This window comes from Boleophthalmus pectinirostris, unplaced genomic scaffold (assembly GCF_026225935.1).
Source record: "Boleophthalmus pectinirostris isolate CB_2022bp ecotype Guang Dong unplaced genomic scaffold, ASM2622593v1 HiC_scaffold_18, whole genome shotgun sequence".
Taxonomy (NCBI): Eukaryota; Metazoa; Chordata; class Actinopteri; order Gobiiformes; family Gobiidae; genus Boleophthalmus; species Boleophthalmus pectinirostris.
This window is the reverse complement of record NW_026571133.1, coordinates 36,333,574-36,355,914: the sequence shown is the minus strand read 5'-3', so window position 1 is coordinate 36,355,914 and position 22,341 is coordinate 36,333,574. Positions and strand designations below refer to the sequence as shown.

At 37.4% G+C, this 22,341-nt stretch overlaps 1 protein-coding gene across 1 annotated transcript in view; it reads right to left on the bottom strand.

The window, feature by feature from the left end:
* Positions 1-22,341, bottom strand: part of LOC110160166 (protein unc-13 homolog B) — a 63,847-nt gene that overhangs the window by 3,700 nt on the left and 37,806 nt on the right. The window contains exons 9-31 of the mRNA XM_055154078.1: positions 19,748-20,035; positions 19,584-19,674; positions 15,187-15,233; positions 15,017-15,095; positions 14,232-14,306; positions 13,922-14,141; positions 13,148-13,375; positions 12,901-13,042; positions 12,609-12,778; positions 10,343-10,458; positions 10,110-10,273; positions 8,300-8,450; positions 8,143-8,211; positions 7,701-7,790; positions 7,485-7,622; positions 7,241-7,371; positions 6,296-6,381; positions 5,416-5,542; positions 5,237-5,333; positions 4,667-4,810; positions 4,501-4,578; positions 4,092-4,169; positions 73-161 (exon numbers count right to left, since the gene is read on the bottom strand). Coding sequence (XP_055010053.1) covers positions 73-161; positions 4,092-4,169; positions 4,501-4,578; positions 4,667-4,810; positions 5,237-5,333; positions 5,416-5,542; positions 6,296-6,381; positions 7,241-7,371; positions 7,485-7,622; positions 7,701-7,790; positions 8,143-8,211; positions 8,300-8,450; positions 10,110-10,273; positions 10,343-10,458; positions 12,609-12,778; positions 12,901-13,042; positions 13,148-13,375; positions 13,922-14,141; positions 14,232-14,306; positions 15,017-15,095; positions 15,187-15,233; positions 19,584-19,674; positions 19,748-20,035 — 2,898 coding nt within the window. The remainder of the gene's footprint in view (positions 1-72; positions 162-4,091; positions 4,170-4,500; positions 4,579-4,666; positions 4,811-5,236; positions 5,334-5,415; positions 5,543-6,295; positions 6,382-7,240; positions 7,372-7,484; positions 7,623-7,700; positions 7,791-8,142; positions 8,212-8,299; positions 8,451-10,109; positions 10,274-10,342; positions 10,459-12,608; positions 12,779-12,900; positions 13,043-13,147; positions 13,376-13,921; positions 14,142-14,231; positions 14,307-15,016; positions 15,096-15,186; positions 15,234-19,583; positions 19,675-19,747; positions 20,036-22,341) is intronic.

Sequence of the window (22,341 nt, the reverse complement as noted above, 5' to 3'; positions counted from 1 at the left end):
GGAACAACACGAGCAATTATTTAAATCATATATCTCTGCAAACAAGACAATATCATCCATTGAGCAGATTACCTGTTTCCAAATGTGCTGCTGAGCTCATCCAGGACGTTGTTGAGTCTCACCTGGAGGTCATTCAGGAGGTCACTGGCCTCACTGTCCATCTGAGGAGACACAAGGAGCACACAACGAGCAATGGTCACTTTACAGGATAATAAGAATTGAACATTACTAGCTTGGAACCATGTGGAAACCCTGACAAGGAACTAGGCCTGGATCGTGTTTCTTTATCATGTTTCTTTTATGTTTTGTTATCAGTACTTAAACAATACTAGGTTTACCCAAATTATTATTTTGTGATACCTTTTGTTATCCATTACAAAAACCCAAACAAATTTGTGGAAAGCACTTATTAACTCATCGTGGTGAATTATTGACACTCGGAATGTAGAAAGTGAGAAATAACTGAGGCTTTTAAGACAGTAAAAATATGGTATTATGCCTTTTTAACAACACCTCTTGATCTGATTAAAACGGACCCTGATAAAAGACAACAAATGCTAAATATACAGTATGTATTTTTTCCAAAATTCATATTCAAGTAGGCTCAAAGGCAAAGACCGGTGCCTATCAAAGCAAGTTGGAGAGATCTAAGAATTCCTCCAGTATAGCAAAGTTACATAGTAGCATCTCAGTAAATTCTTCTGGCGGGGTTTTGAGGTTATGAATGAAACCAAAGAATGGATCATTAGGCCAATAATAGCAGTTTCTGGCCCAAGGATAGAACAGGGGCACTGATGAGGAGGGGGGTGAAACCACTAGACTGTTCCAGGGGAAGACTTCGGGCAAGCACAAGCACTCATGTTTTGCTACTATCATGAATAAATATGGGGGACAACCTACACTCACCTTTTTGTCCTGAAAGGCTATCTCAATCTGGTCAAACAAAAAAGTGAAATAATCTTTGTTATCCATAATGTTGTGAAAATTATACATAGTTAAAGCTGTAGTATGTAACTTTCTGGGGGTGAAAAGTCACTTGCATGATTCCATGGAAATTAAAAAAAAAATTAAAACCATACTTCGGAACTTGGGACTTGCTATGGAGATAGTTTTATGCCATACTGCGGATTATTATAGCCAAAGAACAATATCCATGGAAACAAGCATGAACAGGCTCTCCTCCGGGACAAATAAAAGCCAGGTTTTTGGAGACACAAGCCCACTCACAATAAGAAGACATGTTTTTCTATGTTTTCCAATGCAATAAACACACCCATAATGAAAAACATGCTTTGAATCTATCTATTGTTTGGTAAAAAAGTTACATACTGGGTCTTCTTATTACTGGGATTATAATGAAAACATTTGTTTTAGTAATATACCTTTTTCACAGTGTCATCAGTCTTTGAAATGACAGGTTAAAAAGAAAAAAAAAATGCAAATATTTATAATGAATAAGATTAAGTTGTTTTCTAATACTTAAGCTATACCATAAATCGAGTACCCACCTTTTCCTCATCAGACTTTTTTTAAAGAAAGAAAACAGGTATTGTTAAAAATGAAAAGTAGTAAAAAATAAAGCAGGTATTTTGATAAGAATGGTAATAGGTGTGGGCATAGGATCAACCACAAGATATAAGTCACAATTTAGGTTCATTTGAGGAGAAAGAAAAGGGAAAACTTCCATACTGCATGTGCTCAACAAACCTCAACTTCTAGTTTAAGTTCCTCATTGACCTCCTCCTCGCTTTCATCAGACTAAGAAAATAAAAGCAGTGGTTGCTATAATGCACTTAGATCCAACCGCATATTCAAAGTAAATAAACATGCTTATTCAAATAACTTGCCTGTAGATTTAAGGTTTTACAATTGCGCTAGAAAAGAAAGAAAAATAAATGTGACTTGCTGTTGTCAAAGTAATGGCCGTAAGTGGATATTATACAAAACTGAACAATCCCCACAAAAGGTCAAGTATGATTCCTATTACCTAAGAACTGCAGCTTAATCAAACTATTACAAAGCACCCTGATAAGAGCACAGTGATTTCAAGATTTCACAATTCAGAATGACCTATACTTTTCTTTATATACTACTATACTACTTACCTAATACTACAACCTAATACTTACTACACCTTATTTACAAGTCTAGGTTAACCTCTAAACAAGGGATCTAATCATCTAGGGCTGAACAATATTACCAGTGATTCCAGCTGTTGAATATTGTACTGAAAATTGCGAAATAAATTCTATTACTCCTGGAGAAACAGCAATATAATTTGAATAGTGTATATTGCACAGTCCTAGGCCGCATCTCATTTCTCTTTCCTCGCTTCCTTCTCCTTGATTCCTCTCCTCGTTTGTCCATTTTTCAGCTGTCAATCAAATGTGTCATATTAAATGCTGTCCCAAACTAAACCACGGAAGGAGTAAACCTGAGGGAGGCTTCAGGAGGGAGACGTCGGATAAAATAATCAAACTTTATTGGTCTCAGTAAGGAGTTTACATCCTCTCTCCTCCCTTTGTCTCCTTTGTGGGTGGGACTTCAGCACCATTTACTTCAGAATCGAGGAGCGAAATCAAGAAGTAGGACGCGAGGAAAGAGAAATGAGACGCAGCCATAGTGTGATGATAACACTTCTGCTAGTATTTTCTACACTATACATACTGATGGCTTTGTATTTCCTTTTACCTCCTCCTCCTCTGTCACAAGCTGTTGTTCCTCCCACAGAAACAAATCATACTTTTTACTATACTATTAATTTAAATAATTTACGCTATACATTTTTTCAATACCTACCTCTAAAAGTAATAACTAACTAATCTAAATATCTATCCTAAACATCTAAAGCACTACAGCGGGGGAGGCTCAGTGGCTATGTTTACATGCACACCAGAAATCTGATCATTATCTGATTAGACCAGATTATTGAAATGTCATGTACAGTTAGATGTTAGCGATCAGATTTTTAAAATAATTGTTCACACCTCTGCAGGTTTTAACAAAGTACCTGAAGTACCAAGGGCAGGGTAATGTGGCAAAGGCAAAAATATAAGAGTAAATTAGAGACCGAAAGAGTTAATTTTGAACATAACGGTTACTCTCACACCTGTTGACATATGACATATGATTCTGATTTATTTTGTGCATGTAAACACTAGGGTTGACAAAAGTATCGGGAATCTGATATCAATCAATACTAAAACTAATATCAGAACTAGATACTCATATAGATACTTATTTAAGATGAAAGAAATCAAAAATTTTGAGCTATATGACCAGTTTTAGTGTCATTTTGAACTTTATCAGAACAAATATAAGACCTAAGATAAATGCTATTATTATGCTATTATTCTGTATGTGAATATTACATTCTATTACTAAAAAGGAGCATTTTTTAAAATCTTCATTGTGCTATCGTAACCAGTATCGAGTATTGAGTTAATTCTTTAGTATCAAAATCAAGTTTGAAATGTTTAAACACACATTGAAAATCTGATATAACTGTTGTGTTATCTGATTACTCTAGTTATCTGATTTTCACTGGCCATTTAGATTTACCCACTGACAGGCTAATAGATGTGATTTCTTGCCATTTTCAAATCTATTAAGGGCCTAATCTCTAAAGGGTATTGATCTAAGGGTGGAGTTTTCAGCACGCTAATAAGACAATGAGCCGATAGGGCACACTTCCTATCCATAATACAAAGCTGTCACTATAAGCATTTTCAAAGTCAAACCTCTTATGTAACACATTTAGGTAGGCTATATACAATACTGTACATACCAGTGCTTCCTGTGTCGCAAGCTGACACACAAGAACAAAAAAAGATTTTTGTCTAGTAATCAGTATTGGTGAGTGATTATTTGCAGGATAAACATGTAGAGAGGCATATTCATAAATAATATAAATCATTTGGCAATATCCATTTATCATACCCCATAATCACTAAATGCTGTGTATGTATTTGACGCGCGCACGCGTGTGTGTGTGTATACACACACACACATAAATTTTATGGAATACTGAGCACAGTCAGGTCTCAAAGTTAGCATTGATTTAGGGATTAGTTGCAATCCTATGTTTTTACCTGTTTAGCACCCATGGACTCGAACATTTTCTCCAGTTGGATTCTTAGCTGCTGAACGTTATTCATCAAGACGCAAGGCTGAAAGAAAAAACAAAATAACAATAAAATTATATATATTATACATATATTATGTATCACAATAAAATTATGACAACATTTTAGGAGTAGACTTTTATTTTAATATACACTGTATAACTTTATTGGTGGACTGCTTGTCTGGCTTGTGGTGATGACCTGGCTCACAGTAAGAATGCATGTATTTTATTAAAAAAGGAAAAGATAGATCAGTCTACTGTCATATTGTGGAACATTCCCAGGCAAAGATATGTCTCCATGGAGACAAGTGGCGGAAACCCAAAAAATTACATAGTTCACCTTTAAAGGAAATACATTTTGTAGCAAAACTTACAATCTTCTCTTTATCAATGTAAGATGGGAAACTTTTGGTGAGAATGGCACTGTACTGCAGCAGGACTTTGGCAATAGTCTAAAAAGAATAAAAAAAAAAAAAAAACACATTATAGATTTATACAAGTTACAAAACGCTGTTCTTTGGTCATTACTCATACATTTACCTTTGAGAATCGCCTGCTATACTGTGCCATGACTTTGGGATCAGGACACTCCAGTTTTTTGATGATCTCAAAGCTCTGGTTAAGCTGTGTGAAAATGTCTACCACAGAGCAGGAGAACAGGGCATGCTCTGAAGTCTGCTGGAACTGATGAAATAAACAAAAAAAAATTTCAGAAACTAGTGTTGGAGTTTTATTTATGTTTTCTATATACCGGTAATAATAAAGTACATACCATATATATTGGAAAAGCAACTATTAGGGTAAAAATGAAACCGCTGTTTGCTGCCTAATTATAAAGCGTTTTTACTGACCACAAATCATACACTGTAAGCTTGCTATTTATTGTTAGCATTAAAAAGAAGGTAAAACTCCAATCTGACCTCTGTGAGTTTATGAGTGAGTTTTATGTTCTTGGCCTCAATTTCTCAGACCAGCACCAAACGCACTCTAACGCATATAGCCACTCAAGGCTTTTGGTAGGAATTTAATTTTCAACCATCTGATTAGTGGGCAAACATCTCTATCAACTGAACTGTATGTTTTGCAACATTTCAAAGAGAATTCTCTTACTCCATCTTTCTTGTCTCTCTCCAGGGCTCCGTGCATGAACTCTAAAGACACATCCTCATTCTCGTCCAGCCATTGGAGCACAAACTGGACAAACCAGCTGCAAAATAAAACAGGCTATTGTGAGTACATGTGAGGCTTAAGGAAAACATATGTTTTTGACTAAAGTGAGATTGACTTACGATGGGTAGTCAGGAATTACATCCTTAAAATTGGGCAGTTCTTTGACATATTCATTGTAGAGCCACTTGACTTTGAAGTGAAGGTTCATGTAGTCTGTGCTTTTACACAGGCGATGCTTCTCATGTTCTAAAGAAATAAAGACACAACTAAATTTTACTTATGCGTGAGAAATGTCAGTCTGCCCCCACCAAGTGTGGAGTAAATGAATACTGCTCTGTAAAATGCATTGGGTGTCTTGAAAGTTGCTACATAAGTGCAATGATTAATTTTGTTAATATTTTTCCACATTTTAAGGCAGTAAATCCAGTACAGTGTCTTTAAACAATTTCCTGTCTGACGTGTGTTTTCCTAAAACCTCTCTGATCACATCTGAAATTTTTTGTACGTATTTCTTATGCTTCATGCTCTTTATTAATAAATGGAAAAGGAGGAGGTGGAATAGGTGACCACTGCTATATTTCATCCAGTGATGGTTTTCCATAGTGATAGAGTCTGTGAGGGATCATCTCGAGGACAAGGCCTGAGTAAGAGCTTGGGGCGAGGGCAGCACAGTAGAGCAGAGAGGGACCCCAGGGAGACATAAGCAGCTTTCAAACTCTGCTCGAGAATTATTTCACATTTTCATTGGCTCTGTGTAGCTGAATAAATTCTGTCCCCAAAATCCATTTTCACACTGGATATATACATATTTTTTCAGTTGTATTTTCATCTTCTCATATGATTTTACTACATTAATTGTCAGATTTCATTCTCATGTCATTTTTGTTTTAAAGGTGTACTGCATAATGTTTATGGTCTGTAATTTGTGCTTTGGCAATGTGAAGATAACCATAACCATAATAAAATTATCGTTATTGTAATTAAATGTCAAACACTGACCTTCCATAGCGTACATCATGTCCTGAGCAAACAGCGTCCACATGACTTCAGCAGACACTTTGCCTACATTCAGCTCTTGTGGAAACCTGTCACAGAGATATGAAGTTCTTTTGCATAGTTTTAACAACCAAAACTAAACAAATAAATGTAATGCTCTATTTTAATAAGCCTGTATTGTGCTACTTTCTGGTCTATGTTATAATTCTGTTTCCTCATCAAAAAGAGTTGTGTTTTCTTTCATTCACATAACTTTAACACACAAATCCTGCATATTTAGGCTGAATTCTTCTCTCAAACAGAAAACCCTGTTCCAACTTGTGATGTCTTATGATAATACAAGTCAACCTTAGATCCCTAAGATCAATTAAATACAATCAATTCAATCATTGTGTGTGTATCCTTAGGCAAGACACTTCACCCACATTACCTAGTATGAAAGTGGTGTGTGTATGAGTGATGGTGGTGGTCGGAGGGGCCGATGGCGCAGAGTGGCATGGCAGCCGCACTTCTGTCAGTGTGCCCCAGGGCAGCTGTGGCTACAATAGTAGCTTACCATCACCAGGTATAGAGTGAATGAATAATGCTGAATAATGCTCTGTAAAGCATCTTTGGGGACAGAAAATGTCTGTGAAAGCGCTATATAAATAAATAAATAAATAAATACAGAACATGCTCTCTGTGTTTTAAAACTCCATACACATTCACTAGAATCATTTGGATGATTTCAGCCCTAGAAAGGCTTGTCTCTACTACAAAAAAGTAAAAGGTAGATGTCAACTTAAAAATGACACTGCCATTGATGACATCACAAGGTTGAACAGAGCATTTTGAGAAACAAAACACATCTCCGGGAATGTCTTTGACGAGGTGACCATTGGTAACATTGCTAAAAGCTCAAAAGTCAATTTTGTATTTAATACAGGACCTTTGCAGATTGCTACTCACTGATTTAGTACAGGTGTGTACGAGTTTCTGTCCTCTTCAATGATAGACACAATCAGCATGATCAGCTTGGGCCAAAAGTCTAGATTCTTGATGCTAGGACCCTGCTCTTCTAAAGGTATTTCCTCTTTGTTCTATAGATATAATAATAATAATTAAAGAAAACAAAACAAAACATGGGCAGTATTAGTAGTTGGAGTAGATGTGTGGTTCAAAGTATTGTTAGTAAATCTTGTTAATAACTTACAGAGTCCATGGGTTGGTACTGTCTGTTGTATAATTCATGGCAATTGTTGAAGATGTAGTCATAGGTGGAATTTAAACAGGCTTTAACACAATCCCTCACCACTTGGCTGGCTCTGGGTGGGGACTGTAATTCTTGTACCTATATATTTACATATAGAAAGATGAGTGGCTCCAAGGTTGATTTAAGTTATTTTTGATCAATAATTACACTGCTTACCTTCATTCTAAAGAAAGTGATGCTAGTTAAAAGATCTACTGTAGATTTCAGATCCTGTAGGCGGTCTTTACTACTTGCAGGAAAGTGATTCTAGAATAAAATATGACAAATTTATTAAATATTGTTTTAGTTTAGTTTTCTTTTAACATAAGGTTTCACTGGAACATGAAACTAATTGTTAAATCTTCATCTTAAAAAATCTTCACCTGTATGGTTATTTTACTCTTAATTTACAACCATAAATGTATTTATTTGATGGGGAATGCAATAATTTCACAAGATACAAGAAATTAAATTTTTCCTCATCAATCCCGTCCCGCCTAATTTCAAATTTCAAATACAAACATTAAATCATATTTAATTGCCTAATTTATAGATTGACTTGACTTGAACACATATACAGTATAGTATGGCATTGTTAACATGTCAGCACTCTCCTTACCCTATATGTCGAGAGATCAATCCGCAGAGAATTGTGTAACTGGTCTAAGAGCTTTACAAAACGTTCTTTCTGTAGGTTTGACAAAGTACAATTTGAGAACATGTTGCATTCAGCAGTAGCCACTATTATCTGTATGCATTAGAGGAAATGTACAAACCCCAAAATTGGAGGCTGCGAAGCGGTCGGAGGCAGACACATTGGTGGAGGCAGTGGTGTGGGCGTAGAATGCATTGATGTTAGCCAGTAAAGTGCTCATCACAGCAGGAACTCCAGGACACATGTATTTAGAAGAGAGGCAGGCAAAATGGCTGCGAACAGAAACTCAGTTAAACCAAGCTCTTCACTAACTAAATATATAATCATTAAACATGAAAATATTTGTAAATTAACATCCTACAACCTAATTTTGTTTACTTTTTAAACTACTTAAGGCATCTTCAATATTACTTCAAAATGGTATGTGTCTAGAAAATAAGGTCTCAGCTGCCATACAATCCGCTATACAGAGGTGGGTAGTACTCAGTTACATTTACTTAAGTACTTAAGTTAAAAAAGCTTGTGCAGTTTTCAGACATACTTTTCTAATACTTGAGTTTTAAATTATAAATCAGATGTTACTCTGACAATTACTCTTACTTGAGTAATACGTTCCCTAAATATGTTTTTTATATTTTATTTGCTGGACTATTACTTCAATTTTACTGAGTACCATTAGTTGCCAAATAAAATGCCATTAAATGCCAAATAAACCATACAAACTATTCAGCCTAGCAACAAGGTCATGGAGATGGATCCTGGGTATGTGACTGTGTGACCACTACTCCTGGAGTTGCCCCAACGACACTGAGGAATGGGTTAAATGCAGAGGACAAATTTCCCTATGGGGACCATAATGTGTACTTTACCTTACCTTAATTACTTGATTCACATAATGTTTATTTTGAAGAGGATACACCATTCTAATAAGGCTGAAAGCTATGTAGGATAAATAAACAAATACAATTAAATACTATTGGGCCTTAAACCAATCCACCATCTGAAGTAGAAGTCCTTGATTCGTTGGAGCTCGGTGCAACAGTGAGGGAGTGCACATGAGCGGCTGCCTGTGTCATAATGATTTCTGTGATGTGAGGTCATTTCACCATGTGCTGAGTTATGGGGCGCGTTTAAGGCTGAGGGATGGCCCATTGGAGTGTACTTTGTGTGAGTGATGGGCTGAGCTAACAGGCATATGTAGAGAGCATGACACTTCACTGCGACCAATCCATCGACAGGGACTTTATACTGACGGCTTCATATAGGAGAACAACAACAGTCTCTGGCACTGCTGTTAAGCCAGGAGTGACAAAGGCAAGATTAGGCCAGTGATTTTTTAAATATTTAAATGAAGCTAGTCTGTTTTTGAGGAATCTGCTTGAAAGATGTTGTATATTTTTATTGTCTTTAAAATGTGAAAAACAGAACTAGTTCATTTTACACAGTTTGGAGTTTTCCAAAGTTATTCCTCACTTACCTTAGGCATTCTGAGCATCCTAATTATAAAGTGTTTTTAGAAGTAATGCTGGTGTACTGTGGGCATGCTTGCTGTTGTTAGCAATAGTGGGATGGCAAAACTCTCTCTGAAAGTAATTAGGATGTTCTGAGTTGGAATGCATACAGAAAGCAAGAAATAATTTAGCTGCAAACATTTTTAAATAAACTGGTTATATTTTCAAATTTTTAAGACCTTTAACCTCCGATAAGAAGCATGGGACAAAATTGTCAAAGTCAATACTCAAACTGAACTGCTACTTGGAAGGGGGTGGAGAGCTACTGGTAACTCCCGAGCTACAGGTTGGAGACCTCTGCCCTACATGTATTCTGCCATCTAAACCCCAGGCCACTTAAGCAGTACCAGAACAATTTTTTGTTGGGTAGAATGATTCTTTTTTATAGAACAACACTAAAATATGCACTATAATACTCACGTCATGGCCTGATAGATTGATTCAATTCCATAACGCATCGCAAACTCATCAACTATTTCTTGAGCCACATCATCAAAGTAAACTTTCCAGGAATCATCCCCACGGGTCTCTGGGATTCTCACCACGCCTTGGCCCAGGACATCAGTTGAATAGTGAAAAAGATTCTGTTGAAAAATAAATAGTATTAATGAAGTTGAATCTTTTGGCATAGCTGTATATGTACATGCCGGTACCTCATGCAAACATGTGTACTGGATGTGATATGCAGCTACTTTCTCCTCTCCTTTGATTTCCACATTGATTTGAAGTCGGATGGCTCCTGATACTGCAGACTTGTCGGTTCTCTTCTCTGTTAAAAAAAAAAAAAAAAAAAGTTACTGCAATTTTATTTATATAGACTTATAAAGACTGCCAACAATGGTCCATGCATAATAAATTAACCTGTGGACATCTGGAAGCAAATGAGCATCCAGAGCAAAACAAAGATGATGCATTTTTTACAATACATTTTGAACTGGTAATTCAAAATAGAACAGTCATTTCATTTTCAGTAAAACATCACATTTAAATGTGCCACAATGAAGAGAAACTGCTGAATGCAGAATAAACAATTAAATTGTTTCTTGCCAATACTACTGGGGCAACCTGTAGAAGTAGAGGCTTGGGGACCCATTTAAAGATTTTGAGCTAGTCTTGGTTAGGACCACCTTAGCTGCAAGATTTTACCTATAGTGCATGCTTTGTGCTGAGGGAGAAACCAGAGTGTCCATAGGAAATCCACCAAGATATAGAGAGAAACGTGCAAACTCTTCACAGAAAGGCCTGGGCGACCTAGGAGTCAAATCCAAAACCTTCTCGCTATGAGGCGAGAATGCTACGCACTCAACCACTGTTCCACTAATTCTTTGTGTCATGACATTTAGAACATTTAAATTTACTTGCACATTCATTGATTCATATCTGTAAGAGAGATCAGTAAAAGCAAGTCTGTTCAACATAGCACTAATTACAGACAATCACGGTGGCAGTTCTATTATTGGGGCTGTGTTTTTACAGTGCGTGATAGCAGTGCACTTTAACACCAGCCAAATTCCTCCAGCTGATGGTGAGAGAAAGAGCATGTCGCAACTGCGTTAAAGTGCATCTGACCACCCAATACATTTGAACTAAAGCTGATCTGGAGGAAGGCTGCCTGGCAACTCTCCCCTACTATTTGCCCTGACAGAGCCCTCATTAGTGGTAATTTGTACATGTCGCCAAAGAGGTCGATTTCCAACTAAAGTGCTTCTAGTTGATCATCAAACACGGAGAATGAACCAAGATACAAGGATACAAAAGATAATGCACTAGAAAGATGGTGCATGTGCCAAAGGAGATTTATGGTGATGTAAGTGATGTGACTTCTAATGAATCGAAGCACATGCAGATTTTATTACTGTGATGAGTATGATATTAAACAGGACACCTCGTGTCCCACAGGTTTTAAACAACTACTGCAGATTTATAGACACATTTACATTCCGTGCCATATAGCTCTGAGAGATTTATTGTTACAACGATGATGTCATTATAAGCACTTTAATCAAGATGCTTTGTGCTTTGGTAGGAACACACTAGTCTTTCAGATAAGACAGATCATAACGATAATGTTTCAGAATGGGTGCTCTTCTAGGCATCTTCTTTTTACAAATTTGGGAAGTTTCCATCGAGACACTGCCAAAGTAAGTTAAACATTGTAATGTTACTGTTGGCCTTTCTGACGGAACCTTATGCACCTGGATCGGCAAATGTATAATCATAAATTATTATGTAGAACTGAGTGAAGAAAAGCAAGAGTAATGACGTTCAATTCATTTACTCAGGCAATTACCAAAAGGACAACAATATAGAAAATATAGGCAAAAGGACAAAGCATCTCTATACTTTAGGGGACTTAATATTTAAAGAGCTCTACCTGATTTTTGTCATGTGTTTGAGCAGCTCTTAAAGTCAAAATAAGACCATTGTGTTCTGTTTTATAAAGCTTGTTGTCCAATAATCAGGAAGTGCAGTGCTAGCATTCTCATTGTTGCTTTACCAGTTAATTTATCAAGTGAAATAATCTGACTTATTGAAATGCATAAGATAAGCGAGGAATAATTCTGGATCACTACAAACCATTTACGATGAACTAGTTCTGCTTTTCATGGTTTCAAGATTGTAAAAATCTGACTCTAGTCCTGATTTGGTTCTAATTTGACCCCACTGCAATACTGATGTGGACTTAGTTTGATTCTGTTCTAGTTCTTGTTTAGTCCTGGACTAAACCAAATTTACTTCACAGTTATGTTTACGTAGTGTGTGAGAGTGTGAACGCACTCACAAAAAACAAACTAGTATGAACAGTGCTGCACACTGAAGATAAAACTATAGCTGAAATTATCTCCTTGACTCAATAGACAAGGTGGTAATACTGTAGGCAATAAGGAAGTCCATTAAAAAAAATAAGAGACCACTAACCAAGGTTGTACCACACGTCCATTTCTCCGCTCAGTGTGCGAACTTCAATAATACTCTGACCAAGGAAGTCATCTGATTCCCTTTTGAGTCGCTGCTTCACTCTGGACTTTATGTCATCATCCTCATCCCACACCCGCACTTTGATTCGGTCTGAAGAATTGTGGCATTCACTAAGATAAAAAAAAAAAAAAAAAAAAAAAAATATATATATATATATATATATATATATATATATATATACACAAATAAATATAAATAGTGTCAAGAGCAAAAGTACAGTTTTGCAACTTACAAGTGAAATTTTTCCTCCCAAACTGGATTGAGATTGCCATAAATGGTCTTTGTTCTCTTCTTGGTTTTTCCAACTTGCACAGTAACATAGGGGTCACTTGATCCAGTTTTATCCTTAGCTTGAAGTCCTTGAGCACAAACAACTAAAGGAACAAACAAACAAAAAGTTAAACATACTGTGTAATAAGAATTTAACTTGTCATCATCCGTCCAACTCATTAGTGTATGTGGAATGAGTTTATAATCACCAGTAATTGTGATTTTGGCTGACCACTTTGATGTTCCATCTAGTACACTCTGTTTGATTGTCTTCATTTGCTGGGCATGAAGAGTTTTGCTAATGGCGAATACTTCACGAATCAGTTCAAAGATTTCTGGTTTGTTCCTTTCTCTGATTTTCATTCTGTCCTTCATGGCCATTATAATATTCTGAGTCCGATCTTCAGCTCCATGTTTCGAGCTCTTCTCAGCAGCCCCTAAAGTAATGACACAAAGTATTAAAGGTCCTATATTAAACAACATTGATTCTTGTGAGTTACTGCTGTTACCCCCTCAAAATCATCCCTGGAGTTCTGTTTTGTTTCATTCACACATGTTTGAAAAATACTATATTATTAGTCTGTATACATCTCCAAAGCTGAAAATGCTTTGTTTCACCTTGTGATGTCATGTAGTGGTAGTTAACAGCTACCTTAAACCTTTGGTTCAGCAGAGATTGGCAAATCCATAGCTGAAATCATCCAAATGATTCAAGTGAAGGTGTATTTAAAAATCACAGTTGAACATGTCCTATATTGCCACATGAAATCACAAGGTCAAACAGTGTTTTCTGTTTAAGAAAATAAACAGAAACAGGACTAAATATGCAGGGTTTGTGTGTTAAACGTGTGAATGAAACAAAACACAACTCCAGGTACGTTTTTGAAATGGGAAACAAGATTATAACAGAGATCAGAAAATAGGGTTATAGAGACCTTTAAAAACACGCACAGACTTTAGCTTGTCAATGATGAAATACTTACTTTGCAGACAGTCAGCATTCAACAGTTCTTGGCACTTCTCATGGCACTTGACCCCGCACTCAGAACACCTCATACCTTGGCGGGCTATACCCCACAACAGCCCCTCGCATTCATAACAATACGTGGGTGTTGTAGCCGTCCAGACTTCAAAGTTGTGTGGAGTTGTACAAGATATTGGGTAGATAAGAGCTTGTAGGGTCTTCTTGTACACATTATTTTTCTACACAAGAATGGAAAAAATAAACATTATAATACAAATTTTAGATACTGACTTAAGCAAAGATCAGTCCACTTCACTGTTTTGACTTACAAGTTCTTCATCCTTGATTGATGACCGAGCAGCCATCGCTGAAGCAATCCCAGCCTTCCTTGCTTGGACAAGGGACTGTATTGACGAAACATTAAAGTTAACTTAAAATTATTCAATCCAATGGTTTAACCCACAACCAAGGAGAATCTTTGTGTTACTACTCAGCCAGGAGGTGTTAGTGAGTGACAGGCCTGCTTCCTGAGATGGTCAGCAGTGTTAAAATAAATTTCAGTGAACTTGTTAGTAACTACTGCAACCCACTTTAATACTTGTGAGTAGGTAAGTAAGTAGATTAAAAAAGGGAAACCCATGACCAAAGGATAAAAAAACAAAAAGGGCACATGCAAATCTGAATCCCAGGTTTCTAAAATGTTACTTTTTGCATTTAAAAAATAGCATGATATTCAAATAATTATTTTGTAGGAGTGAGGGTTAGTTTAATTAGATAAATATTTACAAGGGAGTGGGAACTTGTTTCTACAAAACTTACCATAGCCTGACCAACGAGAGTGAATGCATTCAAAAGAGTTGTGGGGAATAGTTTGAGGTTTAAAAGAGGAGGGAGAGACAAATTAGATGTCTGACTTTTGCCTTTTGAAACAATTGTACTTTTCCCAGATTCATCTATCATCCACATTCATCAATCTACAATAAAGTTCTATGACACACTGACACATTAAAACAATATTTACTCAAAAACAATCACATACAGAGTATACATTTACTACAAGAATATACAAAACAGATACACTTGCATTTGTAAATAAGGAATGAAAAGTACTGACCACATCGCTGACCAGTGGGATTGGTTTCTTTTTGCGTAGGTCAGGCATGCTATCAATTCCATAGAGACCAGTTCCACCACTAGTGATAAAAATGTAAGAAAGAATGTGAGACCAAAATCACATTTATAATTACATAAATGGATGGTTTACATATATTCCATGTGACTTACCCTGGCTTAACCCATGCTTGCCTTGAGCTGGGTTCATCCTCACGACTCTATATGAATTTGAATAAAATGATTTATGATAATTAATCAGCAAGAAGCAAGTGGTTTACAAAATGAAAAAAAGGAAATTAAGTGGTAGAGTTTTACCTCTCTGCTATAAAAACACATGCAAAATTAAAAAAGTTCTAGAGACATATATGGCAATGATGTGCACAGTATATGCCTTTAGAAAAGTCTCCATTGGTTTTGATGTAATGTTATATGATAACTTTATATCATATAAGAATGATAATGTTGTATTTCAGGTGCATTTATGAAGCAACACACTTTATAAACCTTGATGAGTAAATCAACTTTGCACACAAGTTATTGTCCAAAAATAATAAAATGAATGATAAATAAAAATAACAATGTGAGAAAGTTATAAGGAAAACAACACAGAAATCTGGAATAGGAATAAATAACCTGAAAATCGTCTCTCCAAATATCTGAAAATAACCAATACAAACTGGATTGAAAACATTATTGGACAAATACACAACCCAAAACTAATCTTTTTAGTGTACTTTAAAAAGGATAGTTTTGTATTTTGTAAACTCAAATTCCTGATACAAAAAAAAAAAAAAAAAAGATAAAAACTTTCTTGAGATATGACCACAATCAAATCGAGTTTAACAGAAGGGTTGTTCCAAAACTAAACGAAAAAGTGCCAATTATCATGTATTGCTAGTAGTGTTGGGTAGTTAAAAAATACTGAACTATCCTTCCATATACTACTACTACTACTACTACTACTACTACTACTACTACTACTACTACTACTACTACTACTACTACTACTACTACTACTACTACTACTACTACTACTACTACTAATAATAATAATAATAATAATAATAATAATAATGTTTACCTATGAAAAACTCATCTTGTGATTGTGACCCCTGTGAACCTTGAGACCCATATGATCCTTGAGATCCCTGGGATCCGTGGCCAGACTTGGACAGTCTGTGCCGAGTTAGCCTCTTCTCCCTCAGTATTCTTTGAAAATTTGCAATTCTTTCCCTGTGACTGGGGTCTGTAGGCTTTGGAAATTCAGTCTCTTCAAGAATAGTGTTTTCACTGATTGGACTCAATCTCATTTCTTCACAACTCAGAGGGCTCAGAACCATTGGACTCTCTGTAAGATGACCAACATTTGGAGTTACATCATTTGTGGGCTCTATACCTGTTGGGTTGTTGCTCTTATCATCTGTTTGTGAGATCTCCAAAGAATTTGATTCAGTAAGACCACAAGATGACTGACACTCTTCACTGTGGGATTCTGGTAAAGATGTGATTTCATGTGTCTCCAAGGCACAGCTATTATATGCTGAGGTCTCACTCTCATCCTTTGATGTTTCAACATTTGAGTCAATATCTGTCAGATTATCGCCTTCCTCTTTTAAATCAACATTATCTTCTTTTTCTATTACTTCATTAGATTGTATACTAATAGACAAAGCAGAAACAGGTCTGTCAACATCAGAGCTTGACCCATCCAACTTAAAAGCCCCCTTCAAGGCCAACTGAAATGATAATACTGCTTTGGTAAAAGTCCCTACATCAAAACCAACAGGAGACTTTGTAGATCCTTCTAGAGGAATTTCTGAAGATGCTTGTGAAAAAGACTCCCCAGTATCATCCCTGGACATGCTGGGATCAGTCCAGTCTCTGTCTAAACTGTCCTCTGACCCCAGATCAAGTGTGTCACCAGAAGATGGACAATCATCACAGTGAGATTGTGTCTCTAAATAAACGTCTTCACAATCTGTCAAAAGCACTGTAGAGCAGCTCATGCTTCTAGATGGTCCGCTACCCGTTTCATGTGGACAGGCTTCTGCAGTGTGGTAACCTGAGCTACGTGAGTATGGACAGGTAGCAATGCAGTCACACTCTAGGTTTTGTTTGTCCTGTTGAAGCCTAGCAGGTCCCCAGTCTATCATACTCGAGGAGCTTGATGGAGAGTTGTAGTGTTGCCCAAACAGCAAAGACAAATGTTCAGAGCTATTATTTGATGATTGCCCAGGGGTACTACTTTGTGTCTCCACAGCACCCCTGTCCCAGACACCCAAATCCGACTCCTCTCTACTGTACGAAGAAGAACACAGGCCCTCCTCAATCCATTGACCTTGGCCGCAAGCATTACGCCAACTGTCATATTTGGTGCACATTTGAGGAACACTCAAACTATTGTATGTGGATAAAGAGGAGGCGCTTTGACAATCTTGGCCAAATTGAAATTCCGGAAAACAGGGGTTACCTTTTGATGGACTTAATAAATGCATATTTTTACCCCCCATTTGCTGGTTTAATTGAACAACATCTAGGTTCCACTGTGATGGTGAAGGAATGTGGTGGTGACTGAATTCTTCTCCCCAGTTTTTGTGATCAAAAAGCGGACTTGAATGCAAAGATGTAACAGCGTTCTGTCGGCCGAGGTGTCCTTGCCTAAGGCTTGGTATTTGAAGAACAGGGCTGGAATGAGGTGTAGCAGCCGAAGCTCCACAGTACAGCTCACCAATTTCACTGAGCACCGCATCAACGCAACATGAGACTTCATCTACAGAACCCCGCACAGATGTAAGATAGTCCCTCAGGTCGGAAATTTCTTCCTGAATCTTATTGATACCTTTAAGTTCTTTAAGTATATGCTCAACAATATTAGCAGAACCTTGGCCATCTTCCTCATTTTTGATAGTTTCACTTGAGTTAGTTGTGATATCCTCTCCGACACCACTATCATCCAAAGAATCTGAGGTTTTGTTTACATGTGGGTTGAAATCAGATTTCTGTCCATGCATGGCTGGTGATGACAGATCTTCAAGAGAAAGTTCTTCTTGTGCTTGAAGACATTTCTGTAGTTTTTTGCACAGTGTTTTTCCTACTTTGGGACTTTGTGATCCCCTTCTGCCATGCTCTCTTCTTTTGGGAGATATAGCAGCAGTGTCTTTGGTGTAGCCCTCATCCTGTCCACTGTGGTGTTCTTTAAAACATCCTCAATCAGCCACTGGATCAGCTTCTCCTGAACAGTTGCAATATACACAATGCACATTTATTGTCACCATTTGTTTTCAGTAGATACAAATACATAAAACAAGAGAACAAGCAACTGCCTGCTCATAAGTGGCAACAAGCAGCTGCAGGGAGCTCTAATTGTATTCTTGGAAAAGGCTTGCTAAACTCAGTAATTACAAGACATGCCAATTCTCCACTATGGCCATCTCATTGAAACAGCTGCACTTTCAATCTCTGCCCCTACATTAACATTATATCTGGACCCTGTTGCTTGCCCTGGTATTAGTTAATAATAGGGGTGGTCAATATAACAATAAAGATTAATCAAATATTTTTCCACAAATTGATGGATCACTATTTCTGCTTACATTTTACTTCTGCTGTTTTATTAAAAAGTCCATCAGTGTTCATTTCCTGATAATTTCAGTGGCAGAGGTTTGGGTTGTGGACCTCTGGATTAAAAGGACTCAAGCCTGTATTTGACAATTAGAAAGTACTGACTCTTAATCTTGATTAAAATTTGATTAACTGTACAGATTAACTGCACAGGAAAGATAATCAAAACATTACAATGACAATGATAAAGCATATTATTGTAAATTCTTACCTCATAAGCACAGGAAATAAAACATAAAATTTTGTGATTTTAAAAACATCCACATGAAAAGTGGTTTGGAGAAAAGGCAAAAAGAAAAAGAAAACTTCAACAATGCACACTGCTACAGGTGAATGCCACAAAATAAGTCTCATGTGAATCCCAAAAATCTTAAACACTGAATAATATGCCACTTTCCAACAGCACTACACCATGATCTCAGAGTGGCTCACTCTCACACAAGAGCCCACCCCCTTCTCTGTCCTGCCCTCTTGCACACTTTCACCCCCTCTCTCTCTCTCTCTATCTCTCTCTCTCTCTCTCCTTCTGATCTAACAATTTATAATAGCACAATGATATTATAGGGCTGTGCCTCTTGCAGCACACACCAACCTGTTAGTTGATTCTTCTATTTCAAAATACAGAATTTGGTACAGGCAGGTAATGAAAGGAAAACGGCTTAATACATATTATTAAAATACATGAATGAGAATGAACATTACAAGTAAAAAAAGCAAACAAAAAAAAAGTTAAAGTTCAGGATTTCACATAGGTTTACCTAATAACTGGGAAAAAGGAAATAAAATAGGGAATTACCAGTTGCTTTGAGAGAATAAGATGATTTTAACTTCTAACAAAGTTGCAGAACAAAAATGTGCAGTAATAGATAATATGAATTTGAAGTAGAAAGGTAAAATTCTACCACTTTGAACAATTATGCATGTTAGAATAGCCTAGACGTTCTTACCTCACGAATTTGAACTCTAACTTTATTGATGGCCTTTAACCAGCGAAGTCTGGATGGGGAAAAAGGTAGTGGTGGACCATCATCATGGAACCTAGGATTCAACCATAAATTGAGTGCAAAGAAAATACATTGATATTATGCAATTATTACAAATAAATATCAACCTCAAGAGCTTCGTTGAACCTCTCTCTGATGAACTGGTACTTTTCAGTGTGTGTTTTTCATCTGTCAAGGGTCGCCGTTCATTTTCACTGATGACAGAATGTCCACTGGCCGAGAGATGCCCGTTGGTGCGATGCTGACCATTAGAAGAGGGATGAAAGCCTACGCTGTGGTAGGAGTGGAATGACTCCTCTAGCTCAGAGCCGCCAGTGCTTTGGCCAGTCTCACTAAGCTGGGAGCTGGTCTGGCTCAAGTTTCCAGATGACCCGAAGCGACTACTTTCCACTGGACTACAGTATTGAAAAAAGGGTAAGGAAATAAATGTTAGAATGTGTTATTTAACCAGTTAGTGTACATGTATTCTAACTAATCAAGCACTTCAGAAACTACAATAGGAATTTCTATAATTTAGACAAAACTTTACCTTTGAAAAACGCAGTTTATGGAAACAAAGGGAAGCAAAATGCCACAAAAATCTGCTAAATAAGTTCAAAATCCCATGTGCAAACAAAATGTATATTGTAATTTGATAATTTTGTAAATTTAATGGTGGCAAAATTTACAAGGGATTTTGAGCTTAAACTAAAATAACTAAACACAGGACAATCTCAAAACACATTAACATGAATCTGAAGCTAGTATTCCAAATCTAAGAAAGGACTGCAGAGCTGGACAGGGGAGTTTCATCAGTATAAAGTTAATGCATTATAAATGGATAAAATGGATTGCCATTGATTAAGCTTTTACTAGCCTTGCATTTAATAGCTCCTTCTTGAACCGGTTGTCCAGCTGCGCTCCAGAGGTAAGACCTGTATCAGGATATGGTTCTACAAGGTTGTCCATTTCTTTGGGGGGTAGGGAGGCTGGAGAGTCTACATCAGGAGTGGATATGCAAATGCTGGGTTTCTCTACATGATCTGGTGGACCTACCGGCTCAGGTTTTTGACCACCATCAGTAAGATTCTTTTCTATGGGGTGTTTCGGCTGGTCAATTTTTGTTAAGCCTGTGGTCGCTTGGGGCTTTGGGGCTTCTGTCTGCCAAGGAAAACCTATCTTTGTGCCAAATAATGAGATATTTGATTGTTCTTGTTTTCCAGGAACATTTTTTTCCTCTTGAAATATACTTCCAGAAAGAGACTTGAGTCCAGAAAAGAGACCGCCACCTTGTTCTGTTGTACTCTGAGGTGTTGGTTGAGCTGTTGTTGGAGAAAATAAGGATCCAATAGATTTTCCAGCATCACTTGTTGCAGTGATTAGACCAAGCAGAGATTTGGCTTGAGGTGTCTCAGTATGTTCAGAATTCTGTTCTTTAGTTTGTTGTGCTTCTGGCTGAACAGGTTTGTGCAAATCTTTACTTTCAGTGTCAGTATTACTTGTAATAGGTATATCTTGTATTACTTCTTGATGGACTGCGGGCTTTTCAGTTTCACCGTGTGTCTCGTGTGTAACATCACCTTCAGGAGTTTTCAAAGTGGCTGAAGCATTTGAGGACTCAACTTCTGGATCTGCTTTCTCAACTAACTCACTGGCTGACTGGAGTTGAGAATCACTTGGAACTGCAGAGTCCATTTTATTTATGGCCATCTCTGTGACAGGTGGGGTTACTTTTGATGGCACACTTTCAGGTTTAATCTGAGCAGGTGTTTCAGGGGTTGTCATGGGTTTAGCAGGTGGCTTTTCTTGTGGTTTAGTTTGCTGCCCAATACCACCAAATAAGGACCCACCGATGCCTCCAAGTACAGATGCTGTGGGCTGTGTTCCAGAGGTTTGTCCTGTTACACCACTAAACATTCCTCCAAGAATAGAACCCCCAGACTGTGGAGATGCATTTGATGTCGATCCTCCAAATATTCCACCTAATACTGACCCACTGGCAGATGTTCCTCCAGGCTTGACTGTTGAGCCTCCACCAAACATACCACCTAATACTGATCCTCCTAGGTTTGAAGCATTAGATTGAGGACTAGATTGTGGGGCAGAACCAAATAAACCTCCTAGTAATGACCCTCCTGTCTGGGGAGTTGATGGTTGGTTTGTTGGTCCCCCAAAAAGGCCTCCCAACAATGAAGGCCCTGACTGATTAGGAGCAGCTTTGGTTTGTGGTTGTTGAGGACCACTGTTAGGAGCGGGTGGTGCACCAAAAAGTGATGACACAAATCCAGCAACTTTATCTGCTGAAGAGTCCAGGACAGACTTCTCGGGGTCAGGGGTTTTTGGTTGATCTTGGACAACTGTGCCAGATGTGGTCATGTTTTCCTGGTCTTTAGGCAGCATTTTATTCTCAGTAGAAGACACAACCTCTGAAGATGTAAGGTGTTCTGTGCTTTCAGGCTGTTGTGACAGAATATCTACTGATGGGGTAACCTTGTCAGGCTCTGGGCAATAAGCAATATTTGTATCAGTTTTCTCATGATCAGTAATGTCTTGAGGTTGCTGTGTCAGTACTGGTTCATTGCTATGAACTGAAGGGGATTCTGGAGCAGTTTGAGTTGAACTTTGAATGTCAGATGTAACTTTAAGAGATGTTTCAGACACATGCGTAGAACTAATTTTGTTGTCATGGGGTTTAGGTGGTCCTGGTGCAGATGGCATTCCA